We start from the raw sequence: 23,704 nt of genomic DNA, 5'->3' as shown, positions 1-23,704 counted from the left end.
TGCTCACGTGACGGAAACTGCTAACGTACACCCTACACAATCTCAATCAGATAACAAAATCTTACTAAAACATTTTTTAATATATTTTTCCATTTTATTTTAGACTTGTTTAATGCACATATTAGAGATTGATTTTTATGTATCGCCAGAGTAACTTTTTTTTTATGTTATTAATTAATTAAAAATTATCCTAATATACATTTTAGAATAATTATTGATTATAAAATTAATAGCTTAGTTTACGCAATAATTTATGATTATAAAATAACATAACTTTTTTACAATAATAATATATTTAAATTAAACTTTACGTTTTATTGAATAACTATAGTTTATATTTTTAAATATATTTTAATAAAATTTACTGTATTCAGTAATAAAAATGCATAAAAAAAACTATTAAAGAATACGTTAATTATGGGTCTGCTTATTATAGCTTCTTCTTTTGTAAAAGAATAATTTCTATTAAAGAATAGCCACTTCTTTTAGTTTTTCAGGTGATTGTTCCAGCTTATTTATAAAGTAATTAGAAACTGAAAAGAATATAAAATTTGATTAAAATCATAAACGGTTTTGAATGATTTCTCGTAAAATTATCTGTTTTTTATAATTAAAAAATCATTTTTATGATTATAAACAAACAAAAATTAAATTATATTTTTATTTTAAAAAAATTAATTACTAAATTATTTTATACTAGAATCAGTTATTTTTTTAATCTCAATATGTCTCAGAACGTGAAAAATTATAGTTGACGGTAAGGGTGCTATGGACGTCAACGTCGATGAGACGTGAAGGATCTTGACACTTGGCCTTTGTTTATATAAATTGGAATATTCCCACGAGGAAGGTGTTCCATGCTAACTACACTATTCCTAAGACTCAATATTTGGCTCCTTCTTTACAGTTATGATTTTCCCCTGCTCCACCCACAAGTCATTGACAACTTAAATCTTTGGATATATAAATTCTGGTTTTTGAAAGCGTTAAACACTAATATATTGAATAGCCAAAGATGAAGAATTCAACTCTAAATATGTATAAAAAAGTATAACTTAATTTTTTGCTAATTCAACTTTATTAACCTTAACGTTTATGTCTATGTAGTATTGTGATGATAAGATGAAATTCATATGTATTATTTAAATGATTATCACGAATTATTCATGTGATTGTGATTTGTATAATTTTTTTTTTAATTTAATCTTTAAATTTAATAATTTACTATTATTTTAGTTTCTGAATTTAACTACTAACTTATATTTTAATTAATTCCTTGACGTAATCATGTATTGTCATTTATTTGTTTTGGTCCTTAAAAGTATTTTTTAATTTTCAATTAAGTTTCACTATACATGTAAATTATTACAATAGTCATCATCACATTTTTTTTACTTTCATTTCATATCTCCCATATTTTTTATCTTTCTCTTCTAAACTTTATAGTTCATGTTTACTTTTACCTTCACCATCTACATGCAAATTAAGTTCACCATTTATTCAATCGAAACATAAATTTTAATTGGAAAATATAACATAAAAACATCTTTAAAAAATTTGTATTTTTTTATATGATAAAAATTGTCTAGCTTACTTAAGAAGTTTCACTTCATTCAATTAAATTTGTTCAAATTAATAAGTTCTTCAACACTCTCAACCACTACATTTAAATTCTTTAATATCTATATATCTTATTATAGTAGTTCATGAAACAACATTCGTCGTTTATATTTATTTATCTACTTGATTTATTTACTTTGATCTTATCAATCATGTATCTAAGGATCACATGAATCACAATATTAACATATGTCATATCAAGAAAAGATAAGATGGTAATGACATGCCATGTAGGCAATAATTTCATATCATAATGCAAGGAACTAAAAATGAAAATAAAAAAAATAAAAATAAAAATACAAATGAAATTACAAGGATTAAAAGAAACAAAAACTTAAAGAGAAAAAAAAATCAAACAAATGTATCATTACTAATGATTACATGCATCAAAATATACTAAGTCATATGTTTAATAGTTTTTTTTATCATTGAACACATGGACTAATTAACATAAGATTGTTTTAATTCAACAAGTAATTTCAAATTTAAATCCTAGATATAAAATTATATTAATTAATAGTATTTAATATATATATATATATATATTAAATACTCGTGGTCTATAAAATAAATAAAATTATTTGAAAATTTATATGAACTAAAATTTGAATAAATAAAGTTAAATTTAGCCCTATTTCCATAAAATTAAACACTTAAAAACTTTATTTTATATTTGTTGCAATTTCTAGAATATAAATTTAGTTAGTTTCATCTTATCTTTCATACACTTGCATTCAGATTTCCTCAGCTTACACATATTTAAGGTAATGAGTGACAAGGCTTTTGATGAGCTTATATAAGCTTCTTTGACGGCCAATAAGTTACTTTGACATTTTTTTGTTATAATAGTTTATTTTTTATATATAAGTTACTTCAATGTATCTTATTTTATAAATTATTTGAAATAACTTCTGAAAAATAAGCTAACTTATAAGTAATTATTTTTTTTCTTAATTTTATATTTACTAATTTAATTGAAATTTTATTCTATCCTTTAGTTCAATTTAAAAACCCTTTTACTTATTTTAACATTCTTAGAAACACTAGATTATATCTTTATTTTTTTTAGTTATTATGAAACTTTGAATTCTATTTTATTTTCAATTATTTTGTTTGATGTTAAACTATTTATTTTTAATGAATTAATACACTTTTTATTTTTATTTTTATTTAAAATGTTTGATCACTTAACAAAAGTTGATAAAAGAATAAAATTATAAAGAAAAATATATTTTTTTTATTTTTTTAATAATATCATTAGTAAAAATAAATATTAAAAATTTATTTAAACAATATAATTTTATTTAATTCAATTCTATTTTTTTTCCAAGTAGAAATAAAAAAATAGTTTGTTAAAAAATTGATTTTAAGCCATGAATAAAATCACCAAATCTTTACTATTTTGTTTATAATACATAATTATTATTGTCCTACTTTTCAAGATTATAAGTTGTTAAAAATAAATTTAAATATTATAAATATTAAATATATATTTTTATGTTATTTGATATTTATTAATTAACTTATAAATTAATTATATTAAATATTTTCAATTAAATCAGCTAGCTTATAAGCTTTTAGTTTGTTTAACTCTTTGGTTATGCTTTCAATTAACTCATCGACTGGTTATAACATAATTTAAACAAAATGTGTATTTTTTAATGAAATTATGTGCTCATTAATTATTTCGTCTCAGCTCCATAATACATGCTGCAAAATCTACTTAGACTGTTGCATGTTCATAAAATTTGTTTGAAGCAATTTGCTAGAGTATTGATTTAGGTTTAGATAACGTAAATTTTAAGATAAATTGTAAGGTTGTAGTTGAGAGAATGCACTAGTTTATTATGAATGTGTCTGAGTTTGGAGTGATTTTTGATAATTGTAAGAAATTACTTTCTCTATATAAAAATAATAATTAAACTTAAGTTTATTAATATAAGTAAATACTACAGCTGTTCACTTTTTAGGAAGGGCATCTATATCTTTAGCTAGCTCATTTTTTTTCCATCATGCCCCCAATACAATTGAAGTTATTATTGCAATGATATAAGTTTATTCACGTAAAAAAAAAAGGTATGTGATGCACCAAATTTGTTGTGCCACTAAACGAGTAATTAAAGATAAGAAGAAACAAGAAAAATGTTGCTTTATCGCTGGTGTATTTGAAAATAAAACAAAAAAGGCACCCAAAACTTTTAACCACATAATTTTTTATATCACCAGATAAAATTTCTTAATACAATGATTGATTAGCACATGGATCGAAAAACCGTTAAAGAAATGATAGTAACAACTTATTGCTGCTGAGTAGAAAGTGTCAAGTGTGATAGTAAACCCCATGAACAAGTTTCGAAGAAAAAGAGATAGAATTGGATTCCTTGGCATCTTGTATTGGCCATGCATGCTTCTCGTAACATTTCTTCATCCACAAGGCTAGTATAAAATACAAGTCACAAGTGCACCTACTGTTCTAGTTCGTCACTATCCAATTGCCAATTCTTGCCACACACATTTAAATGTTGGCCCATCTTCTCTTTCATGATGCTCATTGGTCTAAGATTGTATATTTCTACAGCGTAACGTGGCTCATCCTGAAATGAAGGAGTGCCTTTGGTCCATAGAATTCATGTCTTCTCTTTCAATAATTAGACCGTTCTAAAAGTGCATGGGTTTACAATTTTAGCCACTTTCTCGTTTTGACGTACGGGACCATGAAATTGCTTTCACTAAACCCTTAGATGAATTAGCACTGGCGCCACAAAAGAAGGCTTCAACTGTTTATAATTGGTAGTTTGTTTGTCACTTTGCTTGCGGGAGTTAAGTAAATTGCAGCTTGTGGTGTTTTCTTTCTTTTTTTTTTTTTCAATTTCAAAGTGTGGTGGCTGATATCATCATGATATCATCATAACCGGGAATTTGTTTTGTCGTTGAATAAAATTTAGAATAAATTATATGTATTTTTTTAAGTGTCCTACATATATAAAGGAGCTACTTTAAATGAGTTGGTTTAGGTTTGAGTTAAACACTAAAATAAAATTCAACCCAAAGTGTTTGAGTTAAATTGAATCCATGACACCTATCTGAATACTTTGAATGCTAGTAATATATAATACTTTGTCTAACACTCTTTATTATTGATTAAGTTTTTTTTAAAATTCTATTTCTCATTTAATAACACTCTTTCTCAATTTCTCTTATTTAAAAATGAAATTCAAATTTATGATTTAAATCTGTAAAGAGCTTTCTACTACAACTTTAGTATTGTTGTTATGCCTCTTTTATATAATATCTCGTAATATTTTGATTGACAAGTTTGATCATAAGATGTCAAGATGTCACTAGTATTAACGGTTACCATCAATTATTTAGGTTGAATTAGTATTATCTTAATTATCTCGGTAGCTTTATTATATACTTTTAGAAATTACCTTTTATTCTTCATTATGACTCCTAAGCAAATTTCATTCTACTATAACAATTTCAGTATTTCCTTCCGTTGACTACATCAGTATAATGCACCCTTGGGTCATTGCTTTACCTCTTGGCATTTAACGGCCTCAATATTACCCGTGCCATATATTTTTACATAGTACAGCTTCTCATCATTGAAATTTATTTTCTAATCCAAAACAAAGTTCTTAATGTAAACATATATTTTTTTGGTTACATTATAATGTCAGCATATCTATTTTCTTTCTTAAGAGGCAAATTATGTTGTTATAGTCTGTCAAGAAAAAGGGCAACATAAAACGGAAAGAATAAAAATGAGGTAGTTGCGGTTTCTACGTACATTATAATTAGAGTACTCCCCAAATCGAAGCAAGGAGCAATCATTTTCCATTTCAAATGCTCAAAAAAGTCAGAACATTTAAACGGATAGAGAGCACGGCAAACTTGTAAGGCATCACGACTTCCCCGTAAACTTGAACAATTATTAGTTCAGTTCATGCTTTGTTCATGTATCCTCTTTTTTCGCTATTAAATTTTAATGGTGGAGAAGCAAATTAACTACTACAAATATCAGTATAAAACTATAAATAGGCAAGTGATCAAGTATAAAACATGCAATGATATCTATGGCAACAAGATGAGTCCACTCTACGTGTATCTGTTTAAACCCAAGGCTATTTACATTTTTTAACTTGTAAATAGTTTATTCGTGAGGAGGCTCTTTAAATTTTAAGTCGTAACTATTTTTTTAACTAGTACCATTCTAAAGCTATTTGACCATAGAATAGAATTATTATCGTATAATAACAAGAGCTAGTATTTTTACCACACACACACAAAAAAAAGAGTAGTGCTAATTGTACGAATATTGCTAACACGAATTGATACGAATTCAAAAACAGTCAATCAAATTAATTGTATTAACATCAGGTAAAGAGCGGATAATAACTATCTGCAATAATTTTTAGAATCCTTAGATAATTCCTTGGGCAACTTGTGAGTGAGTGGCCCAATGGTTTCCTTCCAAAAGTAAAGGGCTGTCAGTTTAGCATGTTGAGAAAAAAAGGAAGTTACTATTTGCACCCTCTTATTTGCTAGTACACTTCTTTTATTTTTCTTTTCCAAACTTACCCTGAAAGTACACTTCCCTTTGGGAATCTGGGTAAGTCTCTCTACAACAGCAGAATTCAATGGAAGCATCACTGTGGTGGAGTTGCAAAAGCTTTCACAGTCCATATACAAAGAGTGAAAGAATTGAACGACTGGTTAGGTGGGGAAATACACAGGAAACAACAACACGTGTGGCTTAGAAGTTGGAACCCTTAGAAAGAAAATGAGGCCAAGAGGGCTTACGACATTTCCGTTAAGTGTTTTTGGGTCAAGGAACATCAATTGCCTTTTGAGAAAAATGGTTTCTAACAGTTTTGAAAGTGTAGTTTTAGTGAGAAGAAAATATGATCCCCTTCCTCACTTGATAGTAGTCAAGCCACCCATGTTCTCATGCCCATATTGAGAACACCAAGCCTAAAAGAATTACCAAGAAACCAACTCAATTTTAGGATTACATCTGATTTTTGAGCAGTGAGTGGGTGTGAGAATATAGGTGTTTGCTATAGCTACCAAATTTATTTTATTCATTTTGTAAGATTCTATTTTCAATTACTGTGGATTGTGCTGAACCAATGATTTGGTGATTTTAATTTGTTACATATTTTGCTCAAGTGTTTGAATGAAGGTAGACAAGAATTATTACACAAACAACTTTTTTTTTCATATAATAGCTTGAAGGCCATCCTTGTCCTCAAATTCAAGGGGTTTAATCATTAGCGATCCTATCATTTTGGTCCAACCTATCATGGTTGACCATAACACTTGTAAGTTAGTCACTGGTCATTTGGAGGAGGCCATCTCTCGCCTCACCTTAGACCACTCTAAATTTTCCACCAAAATTGAATCCATCCTTGACCATTTAGCTACCATTCATTTCCCCTACTCCTCTTCTTCTTGACACTATTCCCTCCCCTCGCCCTCACCTAAAACTTGAGATTCTTGTTTCAATGGTTCTGACCTAATGATCTTCAAAATTACTCAGTTTTCTTACTACCAAGGAATTCCAAAGGAAGACTGCATCTCACTTGCCTCATTTTTCATGGATAGCCTTGCCCCTAGTTGGTTCCAATGGATGTTCTGCAATGGTTTTATCACCTACTGGAATGGGTTTTTACAGGCTCTAGAGACATGCTTTGCCCTTTCATTTTACGACAATCCTAAAGGGGCTCTATTCAAGCTAACTCAACATGGTTCTATCAATTCCTATCTCAATGACTTCAAAAACCTAACCAACCAAATCGTTGGGCTCGCTCCACCTTTCTTACTTAGTTGCTTTATATCTGGCCTGACACTCCACGAGGACAAGATTCAGAATCGCCATCATGCTTTTTGTACTTCATCTTCTCCGGCCCATCCATGTCGTTGTCTACTTCCTTCAAGTCGTCCACCTCGCGCATGTAATTCAAGAATCTTTCTTAGGAGGAGCTATAGTTTTGTCGTGACAAAGGTCTTTGTTACAATTGTGATAACAAGTGGAACACCTCTCACCATTGCAAGGCCAAGGTCTTGCTCCTTATCTCTAATGATGAGTCTGATACTGTCCATGGTGCCACCCCCGGGCCGATTTTGGAATCCCTTGACCCCACCCTAGGCACTTCGTCCATTGATGATGTCGCGGATCCCTTTCTCCCACAAATTAGCTTAAATGGTATGTCTGGTCTTCCTACGCTAGAAACCTTTTGCGTGTATGGGACTGTTCAGAATACACGCCTCACTGTTCTTGTCGATAATGAGAGCACTCATAACTTTGTTCAGACCCATGTTGCCAAGTTCTTAGGTCTTTCTTCCTTGTGACCCCTCCCTTGCGGGTCATGGTATGCAACGGCTCTGTGCTTGATTACACTCATGTTTGTTCACAAGTCCCTATTGTTATTCAGAATCATCAATTCTTTGATGACTTTTACATATTACCCATTAGTGGCACCCTCATTGTTTTGGGCGTGTAATGACTGAAAACCCTTAGGCCAATTACCATGGACTATTCCACTCTTACCATGAGTTTTACTGTTTCAGGATCCCCTATCCACTTTCGTGCGGACATTCCCTTTAGGCCTGAACCCATCTCAGCTCACCAAATTAAATGATGCACCTAAACCCATGCCCTCTCGGCCCTTTTCCACTTGACCTTACTACCCACACCTGACCTTTAACCCGATCCACCATTCCGAACACCTTCTTCCCGTCATCGAGACCCTCCTCACCATATTTGTCTCCCTCTTCCAAACCCCGACCACCCTTCCCCCACCTTGCCCAATTAACCACCAGATTCACCTCCTCTCTTCCACCAACCCTATGAATGTCCACATTTATCGTATCCCCAAAAGATATAGTTTTAATTTTTTTTCTAATCTATATTTAATTACAAGCAATAACTCACAATCAGATAGTTAGATGTCCAATCAGAACCTATGAGGGGAACTGGTTGTATACCAATTTTTTGTATAACTAAATTTTATATGTAAATGAATCAAGTATCTAATAGGCAATGCTAACAACATTTCGAGCTATGCATAATTTAGGTCAAAATATTTACTTAATACATCACTGTCAAGGTTCTGAAACAACAAAAGAGACTAAAGGGAGTTAGGGGGTGCAACAAAACACGAGCTTGAGTTGGCAGAAGCTTTAGCGTTGATTTGGAGGAAAGTCATGTGACAACTATGTTTCATGTTGTGGTGGTTGTAGGAACCTTTAGGAGAAAAAAGATGATAAGAAATGAATAGTGGTCACTAAGTGAGAGGTGGAAGTGACTTAGATTAAACAAAATGTTTACTAAGATTCAATTAATGACGTCAGTATATGTAAGTTACAATTTCTCTACGCAACTCATAAAATAGAAAATGTTAAAAGGTGAGGTAAAAAAAAAGAAGCAATAGTATAACTCTCAACTTATTTATTGTGTGCAATTTGAAATTTTGAGTTTTTTAAAATAAAAAATTTTAATAAAATTTAATTTGACATGTTTTATTTATTTTATTTTGATCGAATCAAAAACTAATCCTAACATATTTATTAAAACAATTTTTTTATATGTAAGAATAAAAAAACAAATATCAATGGATTTACATGAAAAAATGATTTAATTATTTAAAATATAAGAAAAAAATAAATATTGGCAAAATTTAGGATAGTAATAAAATTGTAAAATTTTTAAAATAAATAACTAAATATTTCTATTTTAAAATAGAAAAATTAAAATAGTAGAGTGAACAAAATAGGAGACCAAATTTAAAATAAAAACACATTGAACTTAATTGAAAAATAAAAAAGGAATAAAAAAATATAGAAGATACAAAGTATAATATTTTTTGCATCTAAACATACCTGTCATTGTTAATTGTGGGATCGTGTCGCTGGTACAAGAGTTGTACAATTCCACTAATTGAGAAAGTAACAGTGGATAGTGGAGCACGAGCCCATATCATGGCATGGGACCAAGAGAACAACAAAACCCACATGGAGATCCAAATCCACCACCACAAACCTTACAATGGGAATCAAACAGAAAATTTTAATGGACAGACTCAAGATGTGAGAGTTAGCTTCAATAATTGCATTCAATTCAATTTCTCAGTATAATAGGAGGGCCCAAAGGCACCTTTCTCCTCTGAAAATAGATGTGACATTAGAGCTAACAAAAGAAAGAATACACAACCCCTTTTTTCCCCTAAATTTTTTACCATCTAGATTGAAACAAATATCTACATCTATCTATACTACTACTACTGTACAAGAATTTCTTGATTCTTCAATCCAATCAGGTGTTAATTAATGGTTGTTACACTAATTGGGAGTTTCCTCTTCATCTTCACTGTTGGAAAGTAAATAATTTCATCCTCCTCAGCAACCCATCTGCACAATAGTACAAACCATTTAAGAATGAAATCATAAAGTAATTTCTAAGAGGAGTTATAAAGTTGGTTTGCTATTTGAAGGAAGAAGAGGAGAGAGAAAAAAAGTGTGAGTTTAAATCTCTACTGCTAACATTCTAACAAAGTTAACAATTAACATTTGCTCATAAAAAATAAGTAATTTCTAAATTTTCTAGACAAATTATTAATTACCTGTATGTTGTAACAAGATGATGAAGGAAAATAGAGAGCTCTAGCCTTGAGAGTTCTATGCCAGGGCATAGTCTCTGTCCACCACCAAATGGTGTAAAGCAATTGTTATTAGTCCCAGTCCCAATATTCTGCACTCATAAATAACTTAGTGATGATGAGTTTATAATTTCCTTATATAGCTATGAGATTATATACAGTTTTTTTTATGCTTGTTTGCTTACCTCCCATCTCCCTGGATTAAACTCAAAAGGATTTTCATAATTCATGCCATCCATGTGAACAGAAGTAAGAGATGCCACAACACACCAGTCCTTAGGAATTAGGTACCCTACACAGCCAAAATAATTAAACTGCATCAAATGTATAATTTTTGTAAAAATGCTTAAAGGCCAATTAATACAAATTATTGCACCATTTTTTTGAAAAATTACCTTTAATATCTACATCTTTGACTGCTTTTCTCCAAATGGCATTGACAATATTTGCCATTCTAAGACTTTCGCTGATAACCTTGTCGGTAGTAAATGAAAAGACCAGAGCAAAGAAGAAAATAGTCATCATGAATTTTTATAATAAAAAAGAAAGAATTATAATAATTGTTAGGCAACTGATTTTGATTCTAATTGCCAACGTTAGACACTCACATTTTGTGTAAATGGCAGTGAAAGGTAGTCATTCCATGCATAATCATCTGAATTATTCTTCCGCCTCTTCAATTCCATGTTCTCCTCCTGGTGTTAACAATCAAATAAACCAAATATGAATTAATTACTTCAACAAAGAATTATGCTACACGTAAGAAAAGTTGGTATTATAATTTTGAATTACAATTCTCAATAATAAAATAATTACAATAAAAATAGAAAAAAATAATCACATATTAATTGGTAATGTAATGTGAAGTATAACACAAACATTTTCGGATACTAAACATTAATTTCTCTTAGAGTAAGAATTTGAACCTTTGTGGGCTACTATGTGAGGAACTAGTCCTATCTGCCAGACCAAACTCAAATAAACTAAATTACTAATAGTAAGTAACTTTGTTTTACAGAAGGAACAAAAATGTAAAAAAGTTGAATGAACAAAAAATAAGATAGAATAAAGAGATAATGGTGATTGGCAAAACAAAAGGAGGCTGCGCCCTACAGTGGAGGAATTTAATTGGTGGTCCTAGTTTCACAGCCGTCCAATATTATGTAGCATCGCACGGCAAGGAAACAGACAACAAATACCCACATTCACATCTATGTTAGCCCCACTTCGAACCTCATAGTGCTCCAAAGGAAAATGACTACTTAGAGTACTTCAAACATTTCTTTATCGTGGGCCGTACCGCACACGAGCACCAATCTGTAGGGCCATGAAGTTTTTTTTTGTAGATTCTATTCATATTTACTATACACTACCACAGATTCGATGGTTTCAAACATGTTTGTAATTCTATCTCGAGTGAAAACTAAGGAAGGGAAGGGATTTGTGTTTTGATTACTTGAATTATTCTCTCTTAACTCTTTAAGAGTATTTAAAGAGAAGTTCAGTTTCGGTTAATTTAAAAAAGAATGCATGTAATTTGAGGAAAAGATAATGACATGGATTTATATAAAAAGTTTCCTAGACCTAATTGTGAATGGCAGATATCAACTGGTAGACATCATGTCAATTAACTTGTAGATCAACAAGATGAACCATAATATCTATAATTACAGTGTGACGATGATGTCGAACATATGATTATTATTTACTTGCGCGCTTCTGTTTTATTCCTTTCCTTTGGTGCTTGCCCGTTAAAGTTTAAAAAATTATAAAAAACACCAAACATCAAACGTTAAGTCTATATACTAAAGAACTCAGATGCTCTATAAGTCGTTTATAATTTTCATTTTTATCAAACATTATCAATTTTTTCGTCAAGAAAAAAAAAAAAAAAACTATCAATATTCCCTCACCGCGAAACAACAGTCTCTCACTTTATGTTTTTCAACTGGGTACTTGAGTTTGAGTATCCCTATTCTCATTTTGAAATTAATTTTTTATTTACCAAAAAATACTTAATTTTTCTTAAAATAAATAAATAAAACGCCAACTTAATTGTTCACAGCATTAAACGTGAAATAACATGAAGTAGAACATAGTTAAGTAAAGAACTATGCGGTATATTAGTAATTTCTTTACAAAAAATGCATGGATGGATGATGCATAAATTAATATAGTTATGAGTGAGAAAACGTACCAGTAATTTGGATAGAGCAACGGGATAGTTACTGAGAAACTTGACAGACATGGTCATAGCCGTGGGAAGAGTCTCCTCCCCAGGTATCATCATCTCAATTATGTTTTCGCAGATATTTTCCAACATGTTAGAGATAGAATTGGTGTCACCAATATCCCTTAAGAGCACATCCACCACATCATTTGCTGAATCTTTATTATTACTATTATTATTGTTACGCATATTGTTGATCCTTTCCTCTATTACCCTCCGCACTATCTTCATCATTCTTTCCTTAGCCTGCACCATCCATCCATCTATTGATTAATTTAACTAATAATAATGAAAATTAAATTTGGTGACAACAATTTATAAGACCCCAGAATTAATGAGTAAAAAGTATTTTTTTCAATAAATTTTGTCACTTATTTATTGATTTTTTGTAGTTACTACTGTAGTATATTTTGAGTGGGGGGGAAAATAACCTTCAAGGATTTATATAGTCTTGTTCCTGGAATCTTGAGGGGTAAGCAAATCAACCCTTTTATGAATTCTTCAAATTCTCTCTTCAAGAAGTCTAAATCTTCACCGGGACCAATGCTCAGAAGAACTTTAACCAAAATAGTAAATGTGATCTGATGTAATGTCCGGGGGGAAAATATAAAAAATAAAATAAAATGCTATTAGCCATTGAATTGATTGGTAATCAACTAATCATGTCAATATACAATCTAGTATTATATTTGATATAATTTGATGAAATTGAGGAGCATATATATAAGACATGGACAAAAAGAGGAAAGCTTAATTTTTGTGGTAATGAAATTATTAATGCAAAAAATAGTTAAGGAGACCTTTTTGACTTGATCTTGAAGGTATATTATTGGTTGGTGGGTCCAAGTAGCAAAGCATTGTTTAACAGAGTGTTCAATATCTCTAGTGATTCGAGCTTTGAATTGTGGGGATCGTAGGAAGCCTCCAAGGAGTGAATGGATTTTCCTATGCATGTTCCCGTTCATTTGGAGTATGGAGTGTTCTCCCATTAGTTCTCTCACTGATTTTGGATAAGCAGGGACGAATATGTTCCCCTGGTTCTGCAGAATCACCTTGTTCACTTCCGGGTCTGTCGACACAATCACACCAGTTCCCAAAATGCTCGTCTTAAATACACTACCATACCTACATACACATATATTCACACCCAAAAGAGAGAAATTAAGTTATCATGTTCCTAACTTTCTTACCGGTCTATTAACAAATATCCTTAGGCCCTACTTAAATAATTAAAAGAAAAAAATATTTATCACGAAAATTATACAAAAATATAAGCAGCAAATGCAAGCAACACACTTTTACTCACTTCAATAAGGATCTTTTTACTTTTAATTCCTTAGAGGTGCATGATCAACATTTATCCTTTCTTATTTAGTCCATCAATAAAGATATTTTCAACCAACATGATTTTTTAAGTAACACTATTAGACTTGAATTTCTTAAAAAAAAAGTCTTGAATTTGAGACTCCACTAAAGATAACGAATCAGGTTTTTCAAAAAAGATTAGTAATCCAAAAAGTCAATAAATTTACATCACAACTAAGTCTTATGTTTGGGGTAGTATTTTTATTATTTTAAACATACAAATTAGGTCATTCTATCAATTTTCATTGATCTAATGCTATATTCTCATTTTTTATACAAATATTTAAGGGTTTATATATGGATTTAGAATATAAAATAATTTAAAAAAATGAGTAGTTAAAAAAGTTATAAAATTTGAAGGAGTTTCTAGGAAGTGAAAAGAGAAATTTAATATTTATGTTAGTGAATTTTTTTAAAAATAATACCAATTTAATTTGTAAAGATTTTTAATAGAAAGTGGGAGATTTAGGGGCGGGGTTCAATAAAAAAAATTACAAAGAGGCCAAATTTGTTTATTTTTAAAATAAAAAAATCTAATTGAAAAAAAAAACTTAAAAATTAAAATTACAAATGATATAAACTAGAGAAACTAAGGGGACTTTTGATAGGAGGTTTTTTTTCATGTCCATGAATTGTGATGGGAATAATGAATCATGAGAATCATGATTTCTAATAATGAATAAAATCTGTTTAGTTGACCATTCAGAATATTTAGATAAATTTTCTAATAATAAAAAAAATTACATAATTATTTTACCATTTACTTTAATATAATAAGAATAATAGGATATTTTTACTTTAGTAAAAGAAAAATTAGATCTAATAAAGTAAAATTCTCACCTTCTCATAAAAGAATTCCCCTTAAATATTTTCAGAAAACACCATTTTCTAAAAATATTAATTGAAAGTAAGATTCTGACCTAAGATTTCTAGAAAACTAAAAGTTTCTGGCCAATCAAAACGTCCCTTAACAGTGCAATTTAACCATGCATGAGAATTGAGATTATAAATTTATGAGGAAGAATAATATATAGGTATGGTTAAGCAACTGCAACCACAGTTCTACAAGTCTACAACCCACAAGAGTCCAAAGGTGAATCTAGAATAGCTCCAGTTACGGCAGAAGCAGGCTTTCTGCACTTCCTTCTTTGGATATGCTATTCTCTCTATAGAAGCTGCAAGCCTACAACGGAACAACCATAAAGGGGTGACATTTATTAATTGTATCACGAGGGCCTTTAATGTTCCGAATTATAGAGCTCCGTGATCTGTTTGAGCTACGTTTTTCATTCAATTCTATTTTGGAGTTTCTGGTGACTTAGGCAGACTAGGTGGTTTCTCTATGTATGCTTCTTCCCAATTATTTACATACCACGCTTTCAATTTAGCATTCATTAATTTCTAGTTCGTTATAAATAAAACTGGCTTATATATATATATATATATATATATATATATATATATGCGTGCACATAAAATGTCAACTTCCCTATCTTCATAACAGACAAATACCTTTAGCCCCCCAAAAAAAAATACACCTTAGAAAAATGTTACCTTAACAAAAAGAAAGAAAAATTTTAAGCACATGTTTTATTTAGAGAACAAGAAAAGAAAATAGAGAATTAAGAAATTATTTCAATCAGTGTAAAGGAGAACAATTCAAAACTAAATTGGTTTCATCCTGCAAAGAAAATCAAGACTATGTATCTTTGCAATAAAACAGAATTATATGCAAAGTAAAGACATTACGTGGATCCTAATTATCACAACACTAATGATATACAAATACCTTATCACTCTAAAAATTATGTGGACCCTATGTATCTAAACATTTCATTGACATTTATTATATTTTTATTTTTCTCTCTCTCTCTCTTACATCATATCATCGTGTACTTCTCTTTATTTCTCAAGAGATGTCAACTAACATTTTGAATGGCTACCCATCATTTTTAGCTCAAACACTAGCTGCTTGTTATTTCTCTTTCTCTTTCTAATCATGTCATATTATTTTCATTTTTTTTTCTCTTTTCCTTTTGAGTGTTAAATAACATGGTTTATCCATGCATATTTGTCCTTAAACAATATGCCATTTTTCATTCCTCCCAATCATGTCCTTAAAACTCTAGAAACAAGCAACTTAAATATTTCCTTAATTCTATGGTAAAAGTTAATGGTTACTCTAAGAAATACTTTTTTTCTCCAATTGCTTCAATAGTGTACATGTGGACCGCGTAGAAGGACAAAATTGCCACCAACAACACATGACCACCGATAAAAATATGAGAATATTGTATATTGTAAAGGACCACACAGAGTTGTTAAAAGTTGGGCCTTCACAAAGAATAGACTAGAAGATATGTTCATGGGGACAGAGACTTCTAGTGGTTTTTATTTATCTGCTATATATTATATCAATATATATACGTGTATGGATATATATACCTAACAAGGAATCACAAACATATATCTCTATTATAAATTGACCATTGATAGTTCTTGTCACTCGGGGATCGGGAATCACTTATGTGCATCAATGATGTAATGCTCCAACCGTCCTAGTGGGGGAGATCATAAGTAAAGGACTAAAGAGAAAAAAACATAAAATAAAAATTATGTTGGCTGAACATGCATGTCATCACCCTCGTAGAGAATGAAATATGGTATGAGAATGCAGAAAAACAAAAGTGTAACAAACAACAACAACAACAAAGTCTAAGTATAAGCTACATGAATAACACAACGTGATTGGATGTGATTAAAAGTGAGAAAAAGAAGCATAAATTGAAACAATTAATAGAAGAAGAGTTGTCTTACAGAGACTTGCGCTTTTCCATGAAGCTGACAGGGTTGGAGGTGTAGCCACAAGCAATGAACTCAAGGGTCTCTCCAAGTAGAGGCCAACCAGTGTTTCCTTTTGGAACTTTACCCTTCTTCTTCTTCACCTTACTATTCTGATTCTCCTTTCTCACACACAGAAACCACCAACATAAAAGAAAACCCATTAGAGTCCAAAGTCCAATAATCCATTCCATGTTACTGAAAGTTAATCAGAAACTCTTCTTTCCATCTTTTTTCTTTGATGATGACTCTGAAACTAACCCTTCTTGTTCAGCCTTTCTCTGTATCAGTTTGAGTTATGGCACTCTGGGGTAACTTCTCAGTTTCTTCAGTTCATGCAGCTAGCTAGCTGTTAGGTCGTACATATCACTGTTTTAGGTGCTGGGGGTGAAAAAAGAAAGGGAAAAAAAGAAAGAGAAGAGAGAGAGCAAAGGATGTTGAATCACTTGAAGGTTTTTGATAAGTGAAGGAAGAAACTTCTTTTTGTCCTTCCTAGGGAGAGTGTTATAAATGAGGAGTGGGGGATACACATATTGAGAGGGAGATTCTGAAGATCTAGGGCTTGAAGGCAATCATTTAATGTGATGGCCTTATTGGGTTCACCTAATCAACCGTGATCGTTTATTTTGTCTTCACTCAATTTAGATAGTTATTAATCGGAGTTCTTTCCCATCTCCTAATAACCCCACCCACGCCGTACCTTTCCTACTTGCTCTGCAATTATTTATCTTTCTCTCTCTCTCCTTCTTCTTCTTTTTTTTTTCTCTCTCATTTATTTATCTCTTTTTTTATTTACAATAATTGTAATACTATACTCACGTATAAATTATTGGTTTAAATGATATCAAATTCAATTTTTTAAAATAAAATTTTAGATTTATGTCCAAAAAAATATGATTAAAAAAATCATTAAAAATATCTGGTTAAATCTTTGACTAAGATTAATATTAGTAAATATTTTATTATCAATAATACTCCTCACATTCTCTTTCATTCAATTTTAATTTTTTTTTTAATTTTTTTATTACATTTGTAATTTTCTCTCTCTTATTCTTTTTAAAGATAAATTAAGTTATTCCTCATTTTTAACATTTTTTTCTTATAGAATCTAATGATTGGGATTGATTAATCATTAAAAGCACTACATTTTAAAAAAATAATAAGAATAAAGAATAACTTTGTTATTCTTAAAGTAATTTGATTTCTTTTCATTTTTTTCCCACCAATAAATGAGGTGTATTTTAACAAATGTTTTTCATTTACTTAAGATTTTAAACACTTAAATAATACAAACATCTTTGTATATTCATAATTTTTTCTTTATGTTTGATCATTTGTATTAATGACTTATCTTTTTTTTTTCTTTTTTATATCTTTTAGGTGCAAACACCTTACACACTTCTTTAACACTTTGCTTGATAGGTGAGAAAATATATTTAATTAAAAGAAAAAAATGTGTAAAATATTTTACACTACATTCAATCATAACTCATCTTTTAAATAATTTTAAGATAATTATTTAAAAAATTAACAAAATTATAATATACAAAAAATTATGATCAAATGAATATGTAAAACATTTTATATATACTTTAAGATGATCTTTTTTCTCCTTTAATTATATAGATTTTTTCTTTTAAGTAAACTAAACAAGTTTCTTCCTTTATTTTCACTATATTTTTCTTAAATTAAATAACTTTATTTTTTACTTCTTTTCTCGTTTACCTATTTTTCTTCTCTACCAAACACGGTACAAAGTATCTAAATATCTTTTTCCTTCGTTTATTTGTGCTCCATATAGTGTATCCTTTTTTTATTTTCTAGATAAAAGTTAAGGTGAGAGAATAATTTAAGATAGGATCTTTTCACATTAGTTTTATTTAATTGAAAAAGATTATATTCCGCAGAAAGTGATCTTTCATTGAAGTGGTTTGGTTCTTTGTTTAGGCCAGATTACCGGATATATTATTCAAACTGGAAGTGGGTTGATTCTTATTTAACTCAACAACTGCGTTTATGATTTTTCAACATTTTATCTGTTTCAAAATATAGTTTGCTTCATTTCATCTATTGCTCAGAAAAGATCAAGAGAAAATTATTAATTGGTTTTGACTTTTTTTCTTCAGTATTCTTCTAAATAAAAAATAATTAATTTTTTAGCCTCGAATACGAAAGAATTAATATAATATTAATGTATTATTATGTTGTAAGTATATTTTAAGTAACGGAGATTAATTAATTTAGGTTGACTGAACTTTCGTAAATTGTTTAATTAATTACCTTAAAATAAAATTTTAGTTTGAATGAACTTATCAGATTTTTTTCGAAAATTAAAAGTAATAATTATATGAAAATTATTTTTTTTCTGTATATTTTATTCATTGAATTTTTTGGCTTAATGGAAATTTCAAATCTCCCAACACAATATAAAATGAATAAATTAATTGACATGAATTTATTATATCTTAATTAGTGATATCAAGTCTTGAATGTATACGTGTATTTTAAATACTTAAAAAAATATTTTCTTTAATAGTCTTATCTAATATTTAATTCAAATAAAATTTTCTCTCATAAAAAAAAATGTTTCCTTATAAACAATATCACCCTCACGCAAGAGCTGCAACTGCTGGTTTATTTTTCTGCTGCTCTGGCTAGCCCTATATTTGGATTTTGGAATGAGGGATAGAGAAGGAAGAGGAAAGAAAAAAAAATCAAAATTTAAATTGAAGGAAATTAAAAGAAAAGAAAAAAATTAATTTTTATTATTTTTATTTTAACTTAATCCTAACAAAAAATTGTTCATTATTTATGTTTTTTTCTCCTTGTCAAACATAGAAAAAAATTAATTAAAAATAATAATTAATCTTTTCAATCAATAAAATGAATAAATGATATACCTGAGGTACAGACTCAGAGTAGTCATGGGTCCCGTCTTGTACTATGCTGATGAGTATCTCTGGTACTCTTTTGTGATAAAGTTGTTTGTTGTTTGCTGATAAAAAATATTAAGGTTAAGAGTGACTGTTCCATCTTAGGATTAGGTGCCCATCCAAACTCAACAACTGTACTTAAAATGTATTTACACGTGTCTCGAAGAATATAATTTTAATTTTGTAAACACTAGTGCAGATGATTTATTAATGTAGTTTGCGTATTAAAAGTACTCAACATCATTACACGTGTTAAGTCCTAAATGAAAATAAAATGCCATCAACTTACAATTTATCATTAACCATTATTGGCAATTAAAATAGACTTTCAAGTGGCCTCAGCTGTTGCGGGAGAGATCATCTTTTTGATGAGATCACACACTTAATTATTTATTTATCCTTTTTAATACAATTAATATATATCATATATGAACTCATCACAAAATATGTCATTTTTTTTATCATTATCATCACAATTATATGTCACAATTTGTCAATTGCATGTAAGTGATTGATGTTTATACATAAAATGTTATGGCATTTGATGATAAAGATGTCACTCACATTCACGTGTAAATATGTATATTAAAACGGGAGAGTATAGTAAATAAGACATTAAACACCAATACAAAAAGATTATAGTAAATCAGCTTACGTTTTCGTGACACGTTTTTTTATATAAAATAATATATATCGGATGTATCAAATGAAAACAAATTAAAATGAGAAATTAAAAGAATTGGTTTTAACAGTTGGATTATAATTACAAAAATTAATGACTAAAATTAAAAACTCAATTTTTAATATATCATGTTAAAAAATACTTTTTACATTAATTATATGATTTGTGTTTGTCTAGAAGACATAAAAGATGAGACTTTTTAAATTAATTGTTAATTGATGTTAAAAGTTAACTTTTAAATCCTTTTAAATGATTGATTTTTAAAATAATTTTTTTAGATCGATTCGAATGGATTAAAAGTTATTTATATCGATTATTTAATTAATTGATTTAAAAACAATTATTTAAATAAGATAAAAGTGTAACTACCATATATTAAAAATTGAGATTTTATTTTTAATTATCAATTTTTTAATTATAATTAGGGGTAGAAATAGGTCAGGCCGGCCTATAGAAGCCTATGACCTGACCTACATAAAGTCTAGTCTGAACTAACCTATTTAATTAAAAGGTTAAGCTCATGTTTTTTAAAGGTCTATTAAATTAAATATATCATGCTTAGGCTTATTAAAAAAAGTCTGATAAGTCGACCTAAATATATGTATATATACTTATATTATTTTTTGGATACAACCAATATATTTTTTTAAACTAGGAGACTTTGATTGCACACATTACTGCTCTATAACTTCCATTCCTATAATTAAGTAAGACTTTAATTATAATTTAGTTGTGTCCCTTTATATCCCTCATTATTTTTTGTTGGCTTTTTAACTTTTCCTTTTCTTAAGTTTTTCTTTTCCTTTTAACTTTTCTATTTTCCTAACAAACAAAAATCATATCATTTTTATTTCAAGGTTTGATAGAGGTAAAACTTCAAAATCTTATATTTTTTCTTGCATCTTCTTATTCCTTCAACATTTTTTTATTTCATCTTCTTTTTACCTTCTCTTTTCCATGCATATATTCTTTCTTCCACAAAGGAATATTAAATATTTGATGTGAAGAAAACTTTTAAAAAGGCTATCAGGTTAAACTAGACTTTTAAAAAAGTCAGACTGAACCAGAACCAAAATAAAAGTCATTGATAGGCTATAGGTCAGATTCATGTTTAAAAAATTCATCGTAGTCTAGACTCAGACCTTTTAAAGTCTGTTCTATTCTCATACCTAATTATAATCTTATGCTGCAAGGTTTCATGATACGCTATATGAAACACTTCTTCATCCTTAAGTCTTAATTAACATTGTAAAATGAACTAAATTTAGTTATAGCAAGTATTAGAATTCTGAAATGAAATGGTTTGAGAAATGCAAGTAACACCAACACTGTATTGGGGCCATACTCCACAGAGCTCAAAATAGAGAAGAGAACTAAGAAATATATTGTAATTGATTAAGAGAGATGCTACAAGCCTACAACAGTATGTAAGAGCTCTATTTATATTAACTATTGAATACTAACAAGTAACAAACTAACTAAGTACTTAACTATAACAGAAAATTACTCTCCTGACAGCAAGTACTTCGTCAATGAGTGATGTTCTTGTACATCGATCTTCATATATGATATGGACTTCAACATAGTCACAAACCAGTGTTTCGCTTCCTATTAACATTTTCCCTGTCAGGGATTGGCAGATTAACAAAGAAAACCCAATGGCCACGATCATTCTTGCCCATAAGCTCAGTATCAAAAATGCTTTCTTATTGGGTCCAATTCAACTAATACAAGCTGTGTATGTGGTTCCCACTTTGAGATTGTAACAATTTCCTGTTTTCTCATGAAAATCCCCTATCAGCTCAATTCAGAAAATAATGGGTAAATTGCGTTTGAAGCTGAATAGCTTGAGAAAATTAGAGCACCAAGCTTGATTAGTGTAGAAAAAGATAGAGACAAAAGAAAAAGAAATAAATGAGTAAAACTATAATTGGGTACTCTATAATGTGTATTATCTTCATATTTATATTATAAGGTTAAGTATATATAAGCTCTTGGGTCAAACTACTATACATACAAAAACCTTTTATTCTAAACAACTCTAACACTTCCCTTAAGCCGAAGCATAGATGCCATAAACATACATTAGTGTGGAAGCAACAGTAATATGTCAATGATGGTCATAGCATCATACATCAGAAAATAATATCAGATGAGACGACATATATATCATGTCTCTCCAAATATAGATACATGACAAGATATAAAAGTATTTCAATAAAAACCAAGGGGAGTGTGTGAAACCATCAACAATGTATCATCTACCTACTACAAATCTACAATACACCCTAAAGAAGAAGGGAATACAAAAACTCAATCCATATCGAGTTGGTCATAACTATTCTCTAGTCAACTACTATCAATAGATTCATCCAAAGAATCCTTTCCATCTAAAAATGATGAAGGTGGATGGAAAGTGGCATGACGTGTGTCGCCTCAACGACATCATCATAGGTAAATTCTTTCAAGCGTCCACCGTCAAGAACCATTGTCGATGTTAGCAAGCGCTCAATGTATCTTATTTCTATGGCAATGGAGAAATATCCACAACAAGTGCCATAAGTAGTAAATCATCTTTTCGACTATAACGTCCTCTTTCTTCAGGGTTCATGGAACAAAGACAATGCACATCAACTGAAAACTAATAAATCATTTTTGAGACGGTGAGACTTCATCCACCTGGTCTTAGAATAACAGATATCATGATCATCATAGTCACATACACAGAAAAATAAGCAAGGATAAGCTAATGCAAACAATGGTACATCTTATATTAGTGTTAGGAAGCATAAGGAGCATGATTGGTGTATTTATTGTAAATTTAGATGATTGAAGGGCCATTCATAGCCATGGGTTGTCGATTTTGCAACCTTTGCAATGTGCAAAATTTCCAATTCTTGCTAAGCGAGCCGCTGAGCGAGGATTATCAAATAATTTAATCCTATCTTATCTAGCTTATGAATACAAGGAAGACTAATAAAAAGGACCTAGCTAGCATCACATATCAAGTATGTCTCTAACCCTAGCTATCGCTCAACTCTGGCTCTTACAAATAGTCTTTGCAGATAGACTCCCCCCATCACTTCCGATCCGACAAGGAAATCATTCTAGGACGTCTCTACCCTTCAATGTTTGACTTGAAGACTAATGAGATCCACGTGTTTCTTAGCTCTGGCTGGTAAGGAGGAGCAATTTGAATATGGGTAACCTTCTTGATTTTATGCAAAAAAATTTCTATACTTGCTAGTCATTGGCATCCTTATCCCACCAGCATTCAAGTTTTTCATGTTAGTGCTATTCGAATTAATTATTTACGTCTGCAGGCAAGGGCACTATATTCATGGTTCAGCCATAGATAGAGGTGGACAAA

General features: G+C 29.8%; 1 protein-coding gene across 2 annotated transcripts; it reads right to left on the bottom strand.

The window, feature by feature from the left end:
- Window positions 1-9,715: 9,715 nt before the first annotated feature.
- LOC114381782 (3-epi-6-deoxocathasterone 23-monooxygenase CYP90C1-like) lies at window positions 9,716-17,386 on the bottom strand. 2 transcript variants are annotated; one of them, XM_028341000.1, is made up of 9 exons: window positions 16,696-17,378; window positions 13,314-13,638; window positions 12,945-13,094; window positions 12,481-12,759; window positions 10,892-10,978; window positions 10,679-10,757; window positions 10,469-10,575; window positions 10,248-10,375; window positions 9,716-10,035 (listed from the first exon to the last, which is right to left on the bottom strand). In XM_028341000.1, exons 1-9 carry the CDS (start codon window positions 16,911-16,913, stop codon window positions 9,948-9,950), a joined length of 1,461 nt encoding a protein of 486 aa, XP_028196801.1. In that variant the 5' UTR covers window positions 16,914-17,378; the 3' UTR covers window positions 9,716-9,947. The 2 variants fall into 2 exon arrangements, with proteins under 2 accessions (XP_028196801.1, XP_028196809.1); XM_028341008.1 differs by lacking the exons at window positions 9,716-10,035; window positions 10,248-10,375 and having other exon boundaries at window positions 10,469-10,597; window positions 16,696-17,386.
- Window positions 17,387-23,704: the final 6,318 nt, after the last annotated feature.

The sequence above is a fragment of the Glycine soja genome, chromosome 2, assembly GCF_004193775.1.
Source record: "Glycine soja cultivar W05 chromosome 2, ASM419377v2, whole genome shotgun sequence".
Taxonomy (NCBI): Eukaryota; Viridiplantae; Streptophyta; class Magnoliopsida; order Fabales; family Fabaceae; genus Glycine; species Glycine soja.
Note: the sequence above shows the minus strand (reverse complement) of the source record. Positions and strands in the feature narration are given on the sequence as shown.